We start from the raw sequence: 16,144 nt of genomic DNA, 5'->3' as shown, positions 1-16,144 counted from the left end.
AAGTAATAATAACAACAATAACAATAAATCCTTCACAGCTTTCTATCACAGGCCCAAAATTCTGATGCCATAACACTGCATTTACTTGTTGGTAAGCCCCATTGATTTCAATGGGTTTTTCTCTCCAAGTGAGCATATTTAGAATTGTAGCCTTGGCCAGACTAACCAAGGAAGATGATGAGGTGCATTTTCACCAGTCCTTTCAATCACAGGTTTTAAAAAATCATGTTTAACACCATCACTGTTTTTTTGTTTTTTGAAAAGAATTCAGCCCTATGAAGCCCTAATCCAGGGCCACATTCTTGATTTGTGTTGGCATTGATCTGGTTTGTTGACCATAAATACTCCCTTCTATCTGCACTGGGGGGGGGGGGTAAGAGCGCAGACGTTGATTTCTGTATGGTTGCTTTTCCTCCCGAATAAAAGTGGCAGAATTAAGCATGCCCCTTCTACAAGTAGAGCTCTCTTCAAGCTTTCAAGGCAGTTTGTGAGACTGCATTAGGCTGGTCCACAACAGGGCCTTCTCGGTAGCAGTTCCCCATTTACAGAAAACCTTCCCTAGAGAGATGAGCCTGTCTGCCTTTAGTATTATCATTCAGGAGGAATTTAAATTCATCCCTGCTTATCCAGGCATTTGATGTCTGGAAGATACTGTTCCTGGTAATCTGGAAATCATTTGATGTTTAGGAAATCTGGATGCTTTTAAATGTTTTCAAACATTTTTATTTTTTAAAATTTAATTGTGTTATTTTGCATTATTGTTGTTTGCCACCCTGGGCTCCTTCGGGAGGAAGGGTGAAGTATAACATGATAAGCAAACAAGCCAACTTGGAAGGGGGGGGAGAGTTAAGTCTGAAATATGACTGTCGGACAATTTATTGCATGACGGATGGTAGCTACAATTCATTTCTTATAAATAAAACCAAATTTGATCCCATATAACACAAAGAGAGAAATACAGCCTCCCTTGAACTGAAGAGAATGCTAACAAACCCGACTCATCCATCCATTTATATTGTATAGCTTCTCTTCAGAAGAGTTGTTCTGTACAAAATAATAATGATAAAAATTAAATTTAAAAAAATGAAGATCAACCCATACTCCAGTTTTAATGTAACTGCAATATATCTGTAAACTTGGTATCCCAGGATGTTTCAGAGGCTGGATTAAACTAGATTAAACTACTGGAACCAGCTCAATATGTCTGCCTGACTTCCTGTCCCATTTAGCTGCTCGTAAATATCAGATAACAGACCTTCATATATCATTTTAATGTAGTGCAGAGGAACTTTCTTTTGACACACAGTGGCCAAACAATGTGCTGGGATTGTAATGAATGTCATTTATTAAGCCTGGAACTGGGGGAAAGAGCATGCTGATATTCAAACTGGATGAAGCATAGCTCTTCTCAAGGACAACTAAGGCTACAATCCTAATTCCACTCCCCTGGGGGAAAGACCCATTGAATACAGTGCGAATAATGTCTGCGTAGATATGGTGAGGATTACACTAAAATGAAAGAACAGTATAGGAAACAAGAGCAGACAAAACAGAAAGCACAAAAAATCCCTTTAGTGCCAAAGGCTCTTCTATATCCTTTGAAACAGGTGAATCATTATTTTTATATGAACCACGACAGCTCGGTTCTCAGATGCATTCCAAAAGGAATGTATTCCTTATGCACTGCTGCCTGAACTTAGCAACAACCAAGTGTGTGTCTATGTGTATTTTAAAAATGAGCTGGTACATGGAAATATGCTGCAGATTCAAGCCTTTGTCACAATTCGCTAATGAGATCACAGGAGGTCCTTCTGCCCCGAATGGAAACAACGAACGGCAACAGAGAAGAACTCTAATGTCTCTCGTACATTCGCCTCTTATACCTCCTCCCCACAGCATTCAGGCACAGCCTCAAACACACACCTCCTTTCCACTCACCAATTCATATATTCCCTACCTAGCTCAGACCTCTCTGTCCCACAAAAGGGAATGAGCAGCTTCTGTCTTCATTCTTAAAAGGCAATTTGACAGGAGCTTGTCACAGAGTACTCCCTCCTTAGACTGAAGACTCTAGTTTACCCTCCATTTTTGAAATGATCCTGGATTGAGTGGTGTGGGTGAAGTTTGGCCTGCATTTATGACTTTAATTTTTTTAATTTTTTTTAGCCTCTGTTTTAACAGTCTTAAACTTAACTTGGCTCTGGCTTTAATAGTTGGTTTTACTGTTCTGCCCATTCAAAATTATTGCCTATTACTATACCCTATAATAACTACACACTATAATTATTTAGTGCATTTATTCTTGGTTTAACCTCTCATTTGCATGCAGTTCTGGGAACCCTTCGAGTTCGAAGAGAGGGATAAAAATGGAGGAAATAAATGTTAAATGTGTATTTCTTGGATGGATGTAAGAGAGCTGGGGAAGCATCCTGCTCTGTCAGCAGCTGCTCAAGTTCAGTCACAGTTCCACTGGACATCATGCTGTTTAATGTTTTCGTGTGTATTTTCCAGGTATTTCCATTTCTTACTCCAAAAGCACTGGTGACATGGGGGGGATTTTACTCATACTACTACAGTGGTGCCCCGCAAAACGAATGCCTCGCAAAACGGAAAACTTGCTAGACGAAAGAGTTTTCCGTTTTGGAGGTGCTTCGCAAAATGAATTTCCTGTGGGCTTGCTTCGCAAGACGACAATGTCTTGCGAGTTCCTGCTGGTTTTTTCCCTCCCCCCTTTTTTCTAAGCCGCTAAGCCGCTTATCAGCTGATCCGATCAGCAGATAAGCCGCTAAAAGCCGCTAAAAGCTGCTAATAGCGCTAATCCGTCAATGGGCTTGCTTCGCAAGACGAAAAAACCGCTAGACGAAGAGAATCACAGAACGGATTCTTTTCGTCTTGCGAGGCACCACTGTACATCCCTCATGCTTCTCTGTGACTCCACAGCCATCTATGGACCAGTCAATGTCCTACTACTATCTCCATAGAGGGCTTCCAAGTTCACAATTCTACAGAAAATTTAATAATAAAATGGTAAAGTATATGTTTCACAATGTTACCTGCTAATTAGGTTGATCTATTTAGACCTGGGATGGGGAACCTGGGGCCCTCCAGATGTTTCTGGACTACAGACCCCCAAATTAAAAGAAACGTAACTCAATGTGCTAAAAATGTGTGGATTTTATATACAAAACAGCCCAATGTGTTTTGGCCAATTATCATTTAACTGGCGACAGCTAATGTGAATGAGAGAGATTATTTACCAGAGAACTCTGTGGGCTGTTTTTGTCAATTTGACCTCTGAAGGTTTTTAAACAACAGTGGGGCAAAACATGTTGGCTTGTTTTGAAAATAAAACCCCTACCAGTGAAGGAAGTGGGGCAAAATAAGGGAGAGGGAGAGGGAGGTGGAAAGAAAGGAGGGGGAGGGAGGGAGAAGTGCAGAGGAAAGATCAGTCAGATGGGTCAAGGATTTTATTTGCAAGTTTGGAGAAATAGATAAGACTGCTTAGAGTCATGGAATTGCAGGGTCTGGCTCAGTTGGAGCAGGGTGCTGATAATGGCCAAGGTTGCAAGTTAGATCACCATATGGGACAGCTGCATAATCCTGCATTGCAGGGGGCTGTGAGCCAATGTTTTGTATTATAGGCCCAAAATGCAAGACCTGTGCTCCTTCACACTCCCTCCCTCATAGTCGCTTTTAACCATTTGTCCTTGTTTTTATCTTTTTAAGTTATGTATGATATAATCACCTTCTAACTACCAGGTTTTACCCCTTACTTGTTTTAAATCTTAAGTGTTCACTTTATCCGTAAGTTTTATCTTATGCTGGTCTACGACCAAAATAAAAGCTTGATGCTGATACTATGTATTATGAACCACGGCGATCTGACATTAATTAGGATCCTGCTTCTAGATTCAGTGTGAACTAGTGTCACAAACTAATTTGCACATGGAGGCTAATGTTCACCACACTAGAAGCGGCGTGAGATAAGCATGCTGAAATGTGTCCCCATGATGCACATGTATGAACAGCTACATTAGTCTCAGGCTGGGCCTCATGAAATAAAGATGAGCCGCTGAGCTCTGGCAGACCTTATCCAAAGCAGCTGTGCAAGGCACATGGCAATCTCTGATGAAACAAGAGCAACCTACCTCTTTAAAATTATCAAAGGCAGACAAAATGATTTCGTGCCCTCCTCTTACAAGACAAACTGCTGCCAACAGTTCTAAGACCAGCGCCTTTGTTCTGTGCAAAGGAAGGAAGAGAGAAATCAATTAGAGCAATGTGATGACTCAGCTTTCGCAAGATGGATGTGACGGCATCTGAGAATAATATTTCTTCAATATTCAGCTGCTGCTTCAAAAGAATGACCCTGCTATTAGCTTCAAGCAAGATGTTGCAAATGCTCAGTACCTCTGCGGGTCATAGAGTTGTTTGTGTCAAGTTAAGCGATCGCAACTTTAGATTAAAGCAAACTAGCTGAAGGAGGAATTAATCAAGGACTGTAGCATATGCAAATGAGGGGTTTCTCGCAGAGCAACTTCAAGCAGGAAAAACTAATCATCGCCACACACAAAATTTCCAACACAAAAAAGGAGCCTTTTACCTGGGATTCTTGTTGTTCAGGCTTAGTGCAATTTCGTTAACAGCATGGGGGTGCGACATGACCATATTGAACCCATACTAAAATAGAAATTGGAAATAAGAGTTCAGTGTTTGGAAAGCATTATTATCTTTATTAAAAATCCGCAAACCTGGACAATTTCACTCATTTCTTGATAGTGAGCGCAAGTTTGCTACTGAATGTAACTGAATTAAACTGGGAATTAGAGCCAATCCAGGCTTGTTTGTACATTAGGGTTGCCATATTTTGAGGAGCAAAAAAGAGGACACTATGACAACTCTCATTTTAAATACCCCTACTATAGGTAGGCTATAGAGACTGTGATATATTGCTGAGGGGGGCAGAAGAAGAGAAGAGGAAAGCAAGTCTTCAGCTACCAGTTAAGTCTATATCTTATCCAGAAAGCCAGAGATATTTTGGCAAATTTAAAAAATCTACCCGGAAAGAAATTTTACCCTGAAAAAAAGGACTTGTCATGGAAAAAGAGGACACATGGCAACCCTATACATCTAAATATGACTGACCACAAGATTCAGTCTGAATTCTGATTTGGTGTTTAGAAAGCAACCCACCTTAATCCAAAGCGGTTTGTAGGTTGTCCAATTCAGCTCAGGGTCAATCCAAGTCTGCTTTGTTTCCCCCTACCAATTGACTATTAATACCACCTAGAATGCATCCTGACCGTGCCAGGAATTAATGCCCACTTTTTACCCAGTTTCAGTTGCAAAATGCTTGGTTGATCTGCCAAAAACGTACCATGCTTTATATTACTATGTCATACTCCTAGTAGGCCCAATTAAATCAATCGACATGAATAACCTAATTCTATTTATTTCAATCTACTATGAGTATGACTTAGTTAGAGACAAGCCTTTAATAATTATCAGTAGTGGGAGTCACAGGGATAACCACTATTTTTGTTTTCTCTCCACAGCTTTCAGTTATAGTGCTTTACACAATATTTTGTGCCCACATGATTCAGCCTACTACATTTTTATAAGCATGGACACTTGCTTCCTTTACTGAGGAAAGGAACACAATCCATCCCATTGAAATAAGTTACCAAAAGAACTAAAGTTTTGTTACCTGGTAATTCATGATGGCACGTAAACACATGATGCAGACATGGACATCATCCTTTTTACTCACTAATCTTGAATTTTTAAGTGTTCTTCTGCTTGGTAAGGTGTTATACCTGCAAAGAGAAGATATTTGGCTATTAACAAAAACTGATTTTCCATCCGTTCTCTGCCATCACCTGTGAAGATACGCAAGCAGTCTCATTACTGATAATGACAACAGCACAACAAAATAATAACAGCAGCAGCAGCAGCAACCACCAAGTCTTGCATTAGCATTTCAGTTGCTGCAAAATGTTCATATTAGTATCATGAACCAATTAACAAAGTTAGCTTCATATTATACCATGGAATCATAGTTGGAAGGGTTAGAAGACATTTCAGTAGAACTGTTAACTGGTGCGTTATACAACAGATCTAGATTCAGTTGGATTATTTTTATTCAGTTGTGTGACAAACTCAAAGGCCTTTATGCTATGAGAAAAGGATTGTAATACAGTAATTCCCGGTATTTCTGCATCCTCTCGAGCACCTGTCCTTCTGCCTTTTCTGAGGTTAATAGATGCACTAAGAAAACTGACATCTTTGCAACAACAAGCAAAGATGTGCTAGTTTAGCAGCTGTTTACATTGTGATTACAACCTGGCACCTGTCAGGTCTTGGCACTCCGTCAATGCATGATGTCTGGAGTAATCACTTAATCACTGCTGTGGTACTTTAGGTCCTAGCAAAGCCATACATTCTTTCCGAATAAACTCTCTAGCTGTCAGTTTCTTGCCAAGTGTCACTCATCCAAAGAGCTACATGTTGCATGAAAGGCAGGAAACGTTAACACCGATGTTCTTTGGCTTCATCTTGTATCTGCCTACACAACTGAGTTCCACACAAGCATATTCAACACTTTAACGGGGATTTTCTCGAGCTTCACAGAGAGCAAACCTACATGTACATTGAAAATCCACAGCAGATTCTCCCCGAGACTGTAGCGTCAACCTCCACCACACTAGAAATTCAACACCCGATTCAGTTTTATGGTGTTTCTGCAGACTTTGCTCACATATCGTCAGAGCAATGCTAACTCCTGATCTGTGACGGTGGAAAGAAGAGCACACCCTGCCCACCAGCAGTGTTGCTGCTGACAGAAGTTGTCATAAGTCATGGATAGGATAAAAAGCCATCCCATTTCCTAGTAAAGGGTTTAATCCGGGCCCCTCTGCTTCACTAGCCTGGAGTTGGCACCACAAGACAGTGGAGAACTACCACCACCTCCACCCACGTTCCACCCTGGCCAGCAGGGCTGTAGAGTTGGCAAGAAACCCCCTGCCACCACCCCTAGTTAGCACTGCACTTTTTCAAGTGTATATTCATGACTATAAGGGCTAAAGACTTTCTTTTTTAAATGGAGAAAGATAAACAAAAGCTGAGATTATCAAGAACCTGGGTTTGGTGCCCACTAGCTTACTGTGGCTTTCCTGCACTCACTCAGCCCTGCATGTAAAATTCTGTCAGCTCTCCATTCATCCCCCCACCCCATAAAGCTCTGTACTAAAGCAGAGCCTCCTTCTAAAGGTCCTGTAATAATAAGTTTACACAGAACATATCGGCTGCCATGGTTGGTTGGATGGTTAAGCTTATAAGTGCTATTACATACTTGGATTCTAGAGAAACACACACACACACACACGTTGGACCCAGGCCCAGTTCTTCCATGGCCTCTATTTACTTATTTAATATTCATGGGGAACTGTTTTCATTAGTCAAGTTACAACAGCACTCTGCATTTAAAAAACAACAACTACCATCATCTAACAAACTCCAATGCAGCTCATTATCCCACAATGCATTAGGAAAAATATACTTTTATTAACATGTTTTATCTACAGTATCATTTTAACATGCAGATATAAATGTTCATAGATTAGGTGCTTTTTAATAACCTGCTCCTTCTAATTGCCAAATAAAACAACCTAGCACTATTCAACCTAGCCAAATAAAAGCTAATTATTCTAAAATTGTTTTAGCTGTTGCTTTTAATGGCCATCTTACTAAATCATCCTAGCGTAATTTAACTAGGGCTGAAATACTACACAAGGAGCAAGTCTTGTTGAAGTATATGAAGCCAAAATATATAGGTCTGGATGCAATTATCATGATGTCTGCATTTAAACTGAAAACCTTACTTACCAGTATGAAAGAAACAGACATTCAATATTCCCGAGCTTCATGTTAATAGAGAAAATGTTTCCATTTGTTCTATACCAACTCTCTGCCAGGTCTCATTGGCAGTTACCATCATGTGATAATTAAATTCGATATGAGAACATCACAGCCTTTGTTCTCACTGGATATTCTCATAAGCAAGCATGTCAGTCCATCAAAGGCAGCTGGTGCCTCAGACCAACATATTTTGGGGAAAATTCATATCCTATATCATTTATTGAACACTGACTCTGAAACTTTGGAGAGAGGGATAATTCAGGACACCTACACCACTGTTCTGAGAGCTTTCACAGGGTGAGATTCACAATTTTCTCCAAACATGTATCTCTGACTGAAACGTCAATCAATAAATCAGGGCATTGTACATTAGATATTACTTAAATTTGCAATGAACAGAAATAACAAACAAGTGATATCTCCCTCTGACACAAAATAAATAAATGTAGCTGTATACTCTCTGTTGAGCATAAATAGGCGAGTGAAAAAGACCTGTGTACATTCATGAAAAATATATATTTCTGATAGGTGGAAAGATGAAATAAAATATTATCTTGTGCCGTGCAGCAGGCCTTGCAGAGATCTGTTCCTCACTGCTCATATATGCTTCATCGTGGCAGCACATGATATACGTTATTTCAGCTCTAATGTCAACTGTCTAAGCTAGTTTATGCTACAGCTTGGAAAAGCTATTTTAAAAAGTGCATTACTGCCATAATTTCCAATGTTCATATAACTACCCATTTTTATTAGCCACCCTCTTCTACTAAAATATTATCATAAATGGAACCAGGAACAGCTACTTAAAAAATGGAATGCTTATTAAAGAACATATGAGCTGGGACTCTGCAGTATAACTCCCTTCAGGCCAGCTCTCAGACTGAGCATGTAAATACAGGGCAAAGCTCATTTTGCTTTCTGGACTCAAGTGCACCACTTCTAAGGTTATCTAAAAGATTGTGCTCTCCCATGCAAGCCTGTCTGGGTTGCAAGAACCCTGAGAGAGCCTCTTCTTTCAGTTCCATCAACACCTGAAGTGTTTGGGTAGGAATTTGATAGGTGGTCTTCTCACTGATTGCTCTCAAACTCTGGATCTCCTTGCCAAGGAAGGCCCTTCTAGTCCTGAGGTGACTTGAGGACAACATTCACCCTTGGGCCAATCTTCCAAGGCCAGATACCAGTGGTGGGTGCAACCACACCGCTCTCTTGCATAGAACACAAAGAGACAGCTCTCTGGTCAGCTGAGGAGGAGAGGATATTGTCTTCTTCCCATTCATCATCTGGGGCACTCTGCCCCTAACCCCCCTACACTCCTATTAAGAAAAAAGTCACTGTGTGTAATGCAGGTTTCCAGAATGGAAAATTAACACCAATTTCTGTTGGTGAAATGAATATTCTGGGCTGAATACCAGGCAAGAGTCATTACAGCTGGCAAAGCTACAGCCAAGCTGAAGGGGCAATTATTTAAGGGCCTCTGTTAATAAGGAAACACTTTATATTAACCAGCTACAGGCGTGGAAGAGACTGAAAATTCCTAATCTGGATGTTTATTTCTCGGTGCTATGAGCAATGTGGTATGTGTGTGGATATTCCTTGAAGTTATCCATTTCAATTATTACATTAATTGGCAGAGGGCCTTCTCGGTAGTGGCGCCCGCCCTGTGGAACGCTCTCCAATCAGATGTCAAAGAGATAAACAACTACCTGACATTTAGAAGACATCTGAAGGCAGCCCTGTTTAGGGAAGTTTTTGATGTGTGACATTTTAATGTATTTTTAATCTTTGTTGGAAGCTGCCCAGAGTGGCTGGGGAAACCCAGCCAGATGGGCGGGGTACAAATAATAAATTGTTGTAGTTGTTGTTGATGATGATGTTGTTGTTGTTGTTATAGATGCTAAGATTAAGATAAACTTAAGTAAGGTCATCAAAGGAAATTTTCATTTCCATTCTCTCCACTGCAGCCCCTATCCCCATTTTCCCAGAAAGTCTTTCCGGAGGATCAGTGGCTCTCCTGAACAAATCTGGGATGGGGTGAAGGGAGCTGCTGGAGAAGAAGACAAGGGCCCAAGCTTGGGTGTGCCTCCATCCAATTTTGGACAATTCCCCACTCCAACTTCCCCTTGTGCTGTATCCAACATTGTTCAGGACCCCACACCCAACTCTTAGAAGAGGCTGCAGAGAGAGAGAGAAGGGGTAAGAAACATTCCTTCTGTGAACTTCATTAATATGTCACCGTTTCTTAGATTGCAAGCCATATCAGCACATTAGGTTCCTCTATCTCAGCAGTTGAGAAACAAGTGGGGATTGTTTCTGACACTTTGTGGATAAAGATCCATAGCTCAGAAAAATATATATATAAAGGAGAATAGAAAACAGAACGTTGCTCTTGATCTTTGCTTATGCGGCATGACTTTAGCCTCAAGTTTATTGCTTTGACAATGGCTGTAAGATGTGGGCATATTTTTGGTGCTTTTCAACTGTCAGCAGATATCAGAGCTTTAGTATGTATCTCTATCTTCAGCATTTCCTCTGTTTTGTTTGCTTTATAGTGGCAGAAAACACTGGTACCTAGTGGAGACATTTCACTTAAAGGAGAGCTTGACATGACACACACCCACCCACCCACACACACACACACACACACACACACCAACTGAATCTAGGGTGGGTGAGGTTATGCCCCTTGGTCTTTCACTGCTTTCTTTTCATTTCTTGATACCAAATGTTAGGAAATTTAGACGAGCTGCTGATTTTCATTTTTCTTCTGCTGCAAGTCAGAGATGATGCCTCTGATAATATATTTATTCTAGTAATTAATATCACATGTTTCCCTTTTTGCCCTCCACTTGTCCTTTTTTCTTTCTCTCTTTCAAAGGCACATTCTAAAGACAGAGAAGCCTTGGGGGTGGGAAGAAATCCACCCTGTCCATAATTCTCTAGCTTTAGAGGTTTTCTTACTTCCAGAGAATGAGCTGCAAAGCACCCAGGTCAAAGCTCACCAGGGCCATAGATTTTTAGGCAATCCCGCTATCTTTCAGTCTCAGTGCACACTACAATGGTACCTCGGGTTACATATGCTTCAGGTTACATACGCTTCAGGTTACAAACTCCGCTAACCCAGAAATTGTACCTCAGGTTAAGAACTTTGCTTCAGGATGAGAACAGAAATCGTGCTCTGGCAGTGCAGTGGCAGCAGGAGGTCCCATTAGCTAAAGTGGTGCTTCAGGTTAAGTACAGCTTCAGGTTAAGTACAGACCTCCGGAACAAGTTAAGTACTTAACCCGAGGTACCACTGTACTGCGATCCCGAAAATTTATATTGTTGTCTTAAAAATGCTATAGAACAGGTAGCTATTATATTAGGACTGATGAAAACAGCACATTTTGTTGTTGTTGAGAAATAGCTGTTGCTTCTCTGCATGAAGAGGGGAGTTCATAGTAGCCTCTTTCCCCCCGCCCCACACCTTTGCGTACATGCATGTACAGAGGTATTAAACAGCATGAACCATCTTTCCCATTTCAAGCTTTTCAGCACAACTGCTCAAATGCTCACGATGTGGGATTCGATCCAGACATAACGATGCTAAACCACAGAAATCAATGGGACTTAAAACAGTCTTGATTAAATGAAACCCTGTTGCTTTAATAGGCCTACTCCATCCACTGCACCATTCTCAGCAAATGATTTTGCAGGGACTTAACAGACTGGGGAATGTGGAAGCAGAGCCCTGCTGGAGAGGAGAAAACTTTGCTGTGGAAGGGTGGATGGCCTCTTTTTCGCCTAAATTGCCAGCTGTGGTGGCAACAATGAAAAGCAGAAAACAAATGCTCATTCAGAAGCAGCAGCAACCTCAGGGGAGCAGTGGTAGGACACAGAGGGCGTGTTGCCTTCAATAACTTGATCAACAGACATTAGGCAAGAGGTGCTTCTGACATTCTATACAGCAAGAAATAAATGTGCTTCCCCAAGTAGAAAAATACTGCACTTTGGTTGCTCAGAAATTACAGTATCGGTGCAACAAAAGTGCTGCCTTGGAGGTAGACCCGCAGGGAGTGCAGAACAAAAAGGGAAGCAATTAATACATTGTTGTCGCCTCCGCTGCCTTTCTGCCTCTGCAGTGAGGTTGTGAACGTTACAGCACAAATGTGGAAGGTGTGGGTGATACAGTGCAGTCCTATGCATGTTAAACATTTGTCTCGTATGAAGACGGTACACTAGAGTCAACTGCACAGAGACCTTTTTTTTTTTTTTTGGTAGGCCATAATAAAGATCACATGAGACAGTGGGTTGCTTTGACAAACACATTAGCTTTGAAAAGAGGCTCTCTAACAACTACACATACCTGAGGAAGGAATATCTGGGAAGGTGCGATTTACAATTCCTTTTGGGACTTCAGCCAGATTAGAATGCTGGAGATGGCCTGAACTAGGCTAGCAAACCAGAAACAAATCTTTGGGAACGTTTAAAAAATAAAACAAAACGTTCCCCTTGATGGCGGTGACATGGGTCTCAGAAGAGGCCAAAGCGAAAGCCTTAAAATTCCATACTAAGAAAACTAATATGTGATGGAATACTAGCCAATAAAAGCTGAAAGACAACAGTGTACATTTTGTGGTGTATTTATAACTAACCACAAGCTACGGGGAATTCCTACTTTAAATTCCTGTCTTATTTTTTAAAATCAACCACCACCACCACTGCTGCCAACACACACACACACACACACACACAAATACAGAAGTAAGTATCAGCATATTAGATATAATGAGATAATCCACATCTCAGACACTGAAAGTTCCTCTAGCTGGAACCATTCATGAATGACATGTGGTCCACCTTCATTATAACACATGGCAAGCAGTGCAAGGGAGCCTGCTGCCATGTACCAGTCAGCTTTCTTAATTCTATTTCCTGGGCATAGCTTTTACACCCACAACTTACGATATTTTCCGGCTTGAAGCCTCACCAGCAGAGTGTAAACTGAAGCCACTCCAGAGGCAGTTGTGTGAAAAGCAGCTCTGGCGGCGTTTGAACGGAAGTTGTTCAGGCAGACAAACCATTCTGATGGCATTTTGAGGCATGGATGAGCATGGAGGAGAAAAGGAGAACAAGGCAAGTGAGGAAGAAGAAGAAGAAAATGATGCCGTAGGAAAAGGAAAGGAAAGGAAAGCACAGGAGAAGCCGTTGACATAGAGCGAAGAGAAGGTATATACAATGTGGGCGGCGCATATGAAAAAGGAGATGGAGAGGAGAGAAAGAAAATGTAAGCAATGTGTAATGAACACCTGTATTTCTGCTAAAACCAGCTCCCAATGGGGGTTCAATGAAGAACAAGACCAAAATTCATCTACTACTGATTTATGAAGTTTTAAAGCCCTGCTTTCTTAAATGGATCGACAGTGTACAAACTGTGCAAGAACCACTGCTGCACAGCTGTTCCCGGGTATCACCCTATAAGCAATTGCCTTGCCCCTTGAAAGCAATCAAATTATTTGGCCCACTGGAGATGTTTTTGATATTACCTTCTCTCTTCCGCTTTTTCCAGATCAAAAACTAGCCCTAACAATTTGATCTTCCTTCTCTGCACTCTTCATTCCAGTTGCATGGATCTCTTTTGCAAATTATCAGTCCTCTGATTCTCTCCAAGCTTCTGAAGCCTGAATCAATGGCATGGGCTAAATCTGTTCTAAGTCCGCTGATGCAGCCTGACTGTTTAATGTCGAAGTTCCAAGAAAAGGAGTGAAAGAGGCTGCATAAAATTCTAAATTCTAAACCCTTAGTGATTTGAAAGCTTCTTTACTTTTGATGTCAGCCAGCAATATTCAAAAAGGAGCAGTGAACTTAAAGCAATTTGATATTTACTATCAATAGCCACCTTAAGACGGATACTTGCATTGAATAAAAAACAGGCTGCATTTGAGGTAAATCGTTAGGGAAATTAGCTTGTGCATGAGCAGTTCCTGCTGATCAGGCATTCACTACTTCCAAGAAAAGCAACTATGCAATAGTGGCATAGTTTTTCCATACTGATATTTCTACATGGTATTAGAGGGAATAGTAAGTGCTAAGGGAAATAGTACTAGAGGGAATATCCCACCACAGATAGATACTAAGCAAGAGATACTACATGATAACCACAGAAGAATAAGCAGCGATGAAGAAGCTGTTTCAGAGGAGCTGAACTAGGGACCTTGAGCAGATCTCGGCCTACTTGGTGGTGGCCCTCAGCAATGCCTCGCCTTGACCTTGCGTTGCGCTGACACCAGCAGCAGCAGCTCCCCAAAAGCAAAGAGCATAGGCATAGGGAGAGTTGTTTAAGAGAGCGCTAAAAGAGAGAGAGCTTCTAGGGCACACGTTGGATGGGAGGGAAGGGAAAAGGAAGATGAAATGGAAGATGGGCTGACAGACTGATTCCTCAAGTGTGAGGGAAGGAAGAGAACAAAGGGGAAGGAGACAAGAAGTGCCTGAGGCTGCTTCTCTGCAGTCTAGTCCCTCTGCTCTGCACTCATGCCCAAACAGTCCTCCTTTCTTTCCACCCACTATCCTGTTGAGCCAGAGAGCTTCTCTTCTCCCTTCTGAGCGGAAAAGGCCATAGGGAGTGTTGTAGGAAATGAGAAAGAACAAAGAGGTTCCATTTAAATAAATAACAAATTGGAAGGGCCATCTACCATTAAACAGAGTAACATGGCCACTTCAAGAAACAGATTCAGAGTGCCATGAAAGGGTAGCAAACTGGTAGTTATTCAATTTATTACTGTTCTTATTTTTACTACCAAGGATGGAGAGAGGTGCTTCCAAGATTTTCTGCCTCAGGAGTCAAAATAAATTGACTGGTTTTAGATACTGTTGGGAGGATCCACCTAATGGGCTTCCACTCCTCCCCCTCCTCCATATAGTAAATATCACAAGTAATGGGTTTGGCATGTAATAGTTCAAAGATTTTGCCAGCCTTGGTCATTCTGAGTATTTATTTATTCTTTAGTTCTGAGTACTTATTTATTCTTTGGTATATCCATGCCAGAGGGTAGTAAGAGCTCTCCAAAAGGCTGTTTGCTTTAGAAATGTAACCAGACGACTCTTCAAAGTGGAAGGACTCTACAGGTGTCTACTCTGAAGGAAGCCTCATTGAGTTCAGCAGGAACGTGTTAAGCAAGTATGGGACAACAGCCTTATCGCTCCGTTAATTTCACAACACCAAGAAAAAAGCACTCCTAGGGGCATGCTAATTATTAGCCAAGCAATCACCTGCAAAATAAAAAAAACACCACACGCAAACTACAAACTCGGCTCACAACAATATAAATAATTAGCTTCCTCAGATAATTTTTAATTTAATTAAGCACAGCCAGTGAAGTTTGGCTAAGTAGTCGTCAAAATATGTAAACTGTATAATGAGGGTTGGTGTCAATCTCAAAATATGTAATATTCAACTGAATTCTCTCCTGCATGAAGCCGCCATCTTGTTCCCTGGAGCCACCTTGCTTTCTTACCGTAGGGTAGAATGTCTGCTAGAGCGGGTAATGCTATTGCCAACGGGAGAGGGGAGGTTACTTCCTCGATGGAGGTCTTCAATGGATCGACTCCAAGGCTTAGATTTATCCATTGAGTTTTCCATGTTGTTTTCCAAGCTTTCAAAGTCAAACCTAAACGGAAATGAACATTTCAATGCAGGTTTGCAAAACACAAAGACAGAAAAGAGAAAGTAAGCAAGAAGAGAGAGACGTAGATAACTTTTTCCTTCCTGCTGCTGAACATCTGCAGATTTACTCTGTCCCAGCTGATTACAGTCAACAATACAGTGACAGAGCGCACTGTAACATATTTCCCCTTGAGCTAAAAACAGAGTGCTAGTTACACGTACGCTTCACAGTAAATTTGGATCTTGAGAAACAGGGAGAGGGCCATCGTGCAGATAGAACTGAGAAAGAATCTTACAACCTTATCCAGATTTTCTAACTTCAAAACTGCTTGATTCGTTGGAGGAAAACAAGTCTCCAGGGCTCTCTTCATTTTAATTTTAATTTTTTTAAAAAAATCAATTAGCTTTGCTTTCTAATTTAGTTTCAAATCTATCCCTGTATAATGGCCAAGACCAAACTCCAAACATATGCAATGTATTTAATGTAATCATTTCTGCTCTTCCTTTGTTTTATTTTCCCCCAGCCCTTACTCAATGCACTGCTCTTTGAAAGTGGAGCCATCTCTTCCCTTCTTATATGCTCTGAGG

General features: G+C 41.1%; 1 protein-coding gene across 7 annotated transcripts in view; it reads right to left on the bottom strand.

The window, feature by feature from the left end:
* FMNL2 (formin like 2) overlaps positions 1-16,144 on the bottom strand; it is a 210,577-nt gene that overhangs the window by 41,957 nt on the left and 152,476 nt on the right. For all 7 annotated transcript variants that reach the window (XM_081187400.1, XM_081187398.1, XM_081187402.1 and 4 more), the window contains exons 6-9: positions 15,408-15,560; positions 5,708-5,816; positions 4,604-4,680; positions 4,149-4,242 (exon numbers count right to left, since the gene is read on the bottom strand). In XM_081187400.1, the coding sequence (XP_081043526.1) occupies positions 4,149-4,242; positions 4,604-4,680; positions 5,708-5,816; positions 15,408-15,560 (433 nt within the window). The remainder of the gene's footprint in view (positions 1-4,148; positions 4,243-4,603; positions 4,681-5,707; positions 5,817-15,407; positions 15,561-16,144) is intronic.

This window comes from Podarcis bocagei (genome assembly GCF_964188305.1).
Source record: "Podarcis bocagei genome assembly, chromosome: 1".
NCBI lineage: Eukaryota > Metazoa > Chordata > Lepidosauria > Squamata > Lacertidae > Podarcis > Podarcis bocagei.
The sequence above is the reverse complement of the archived record's forward strand: the minus strand, read 5'-3'. Positions and strand labels throughout refer to the sequence as shown.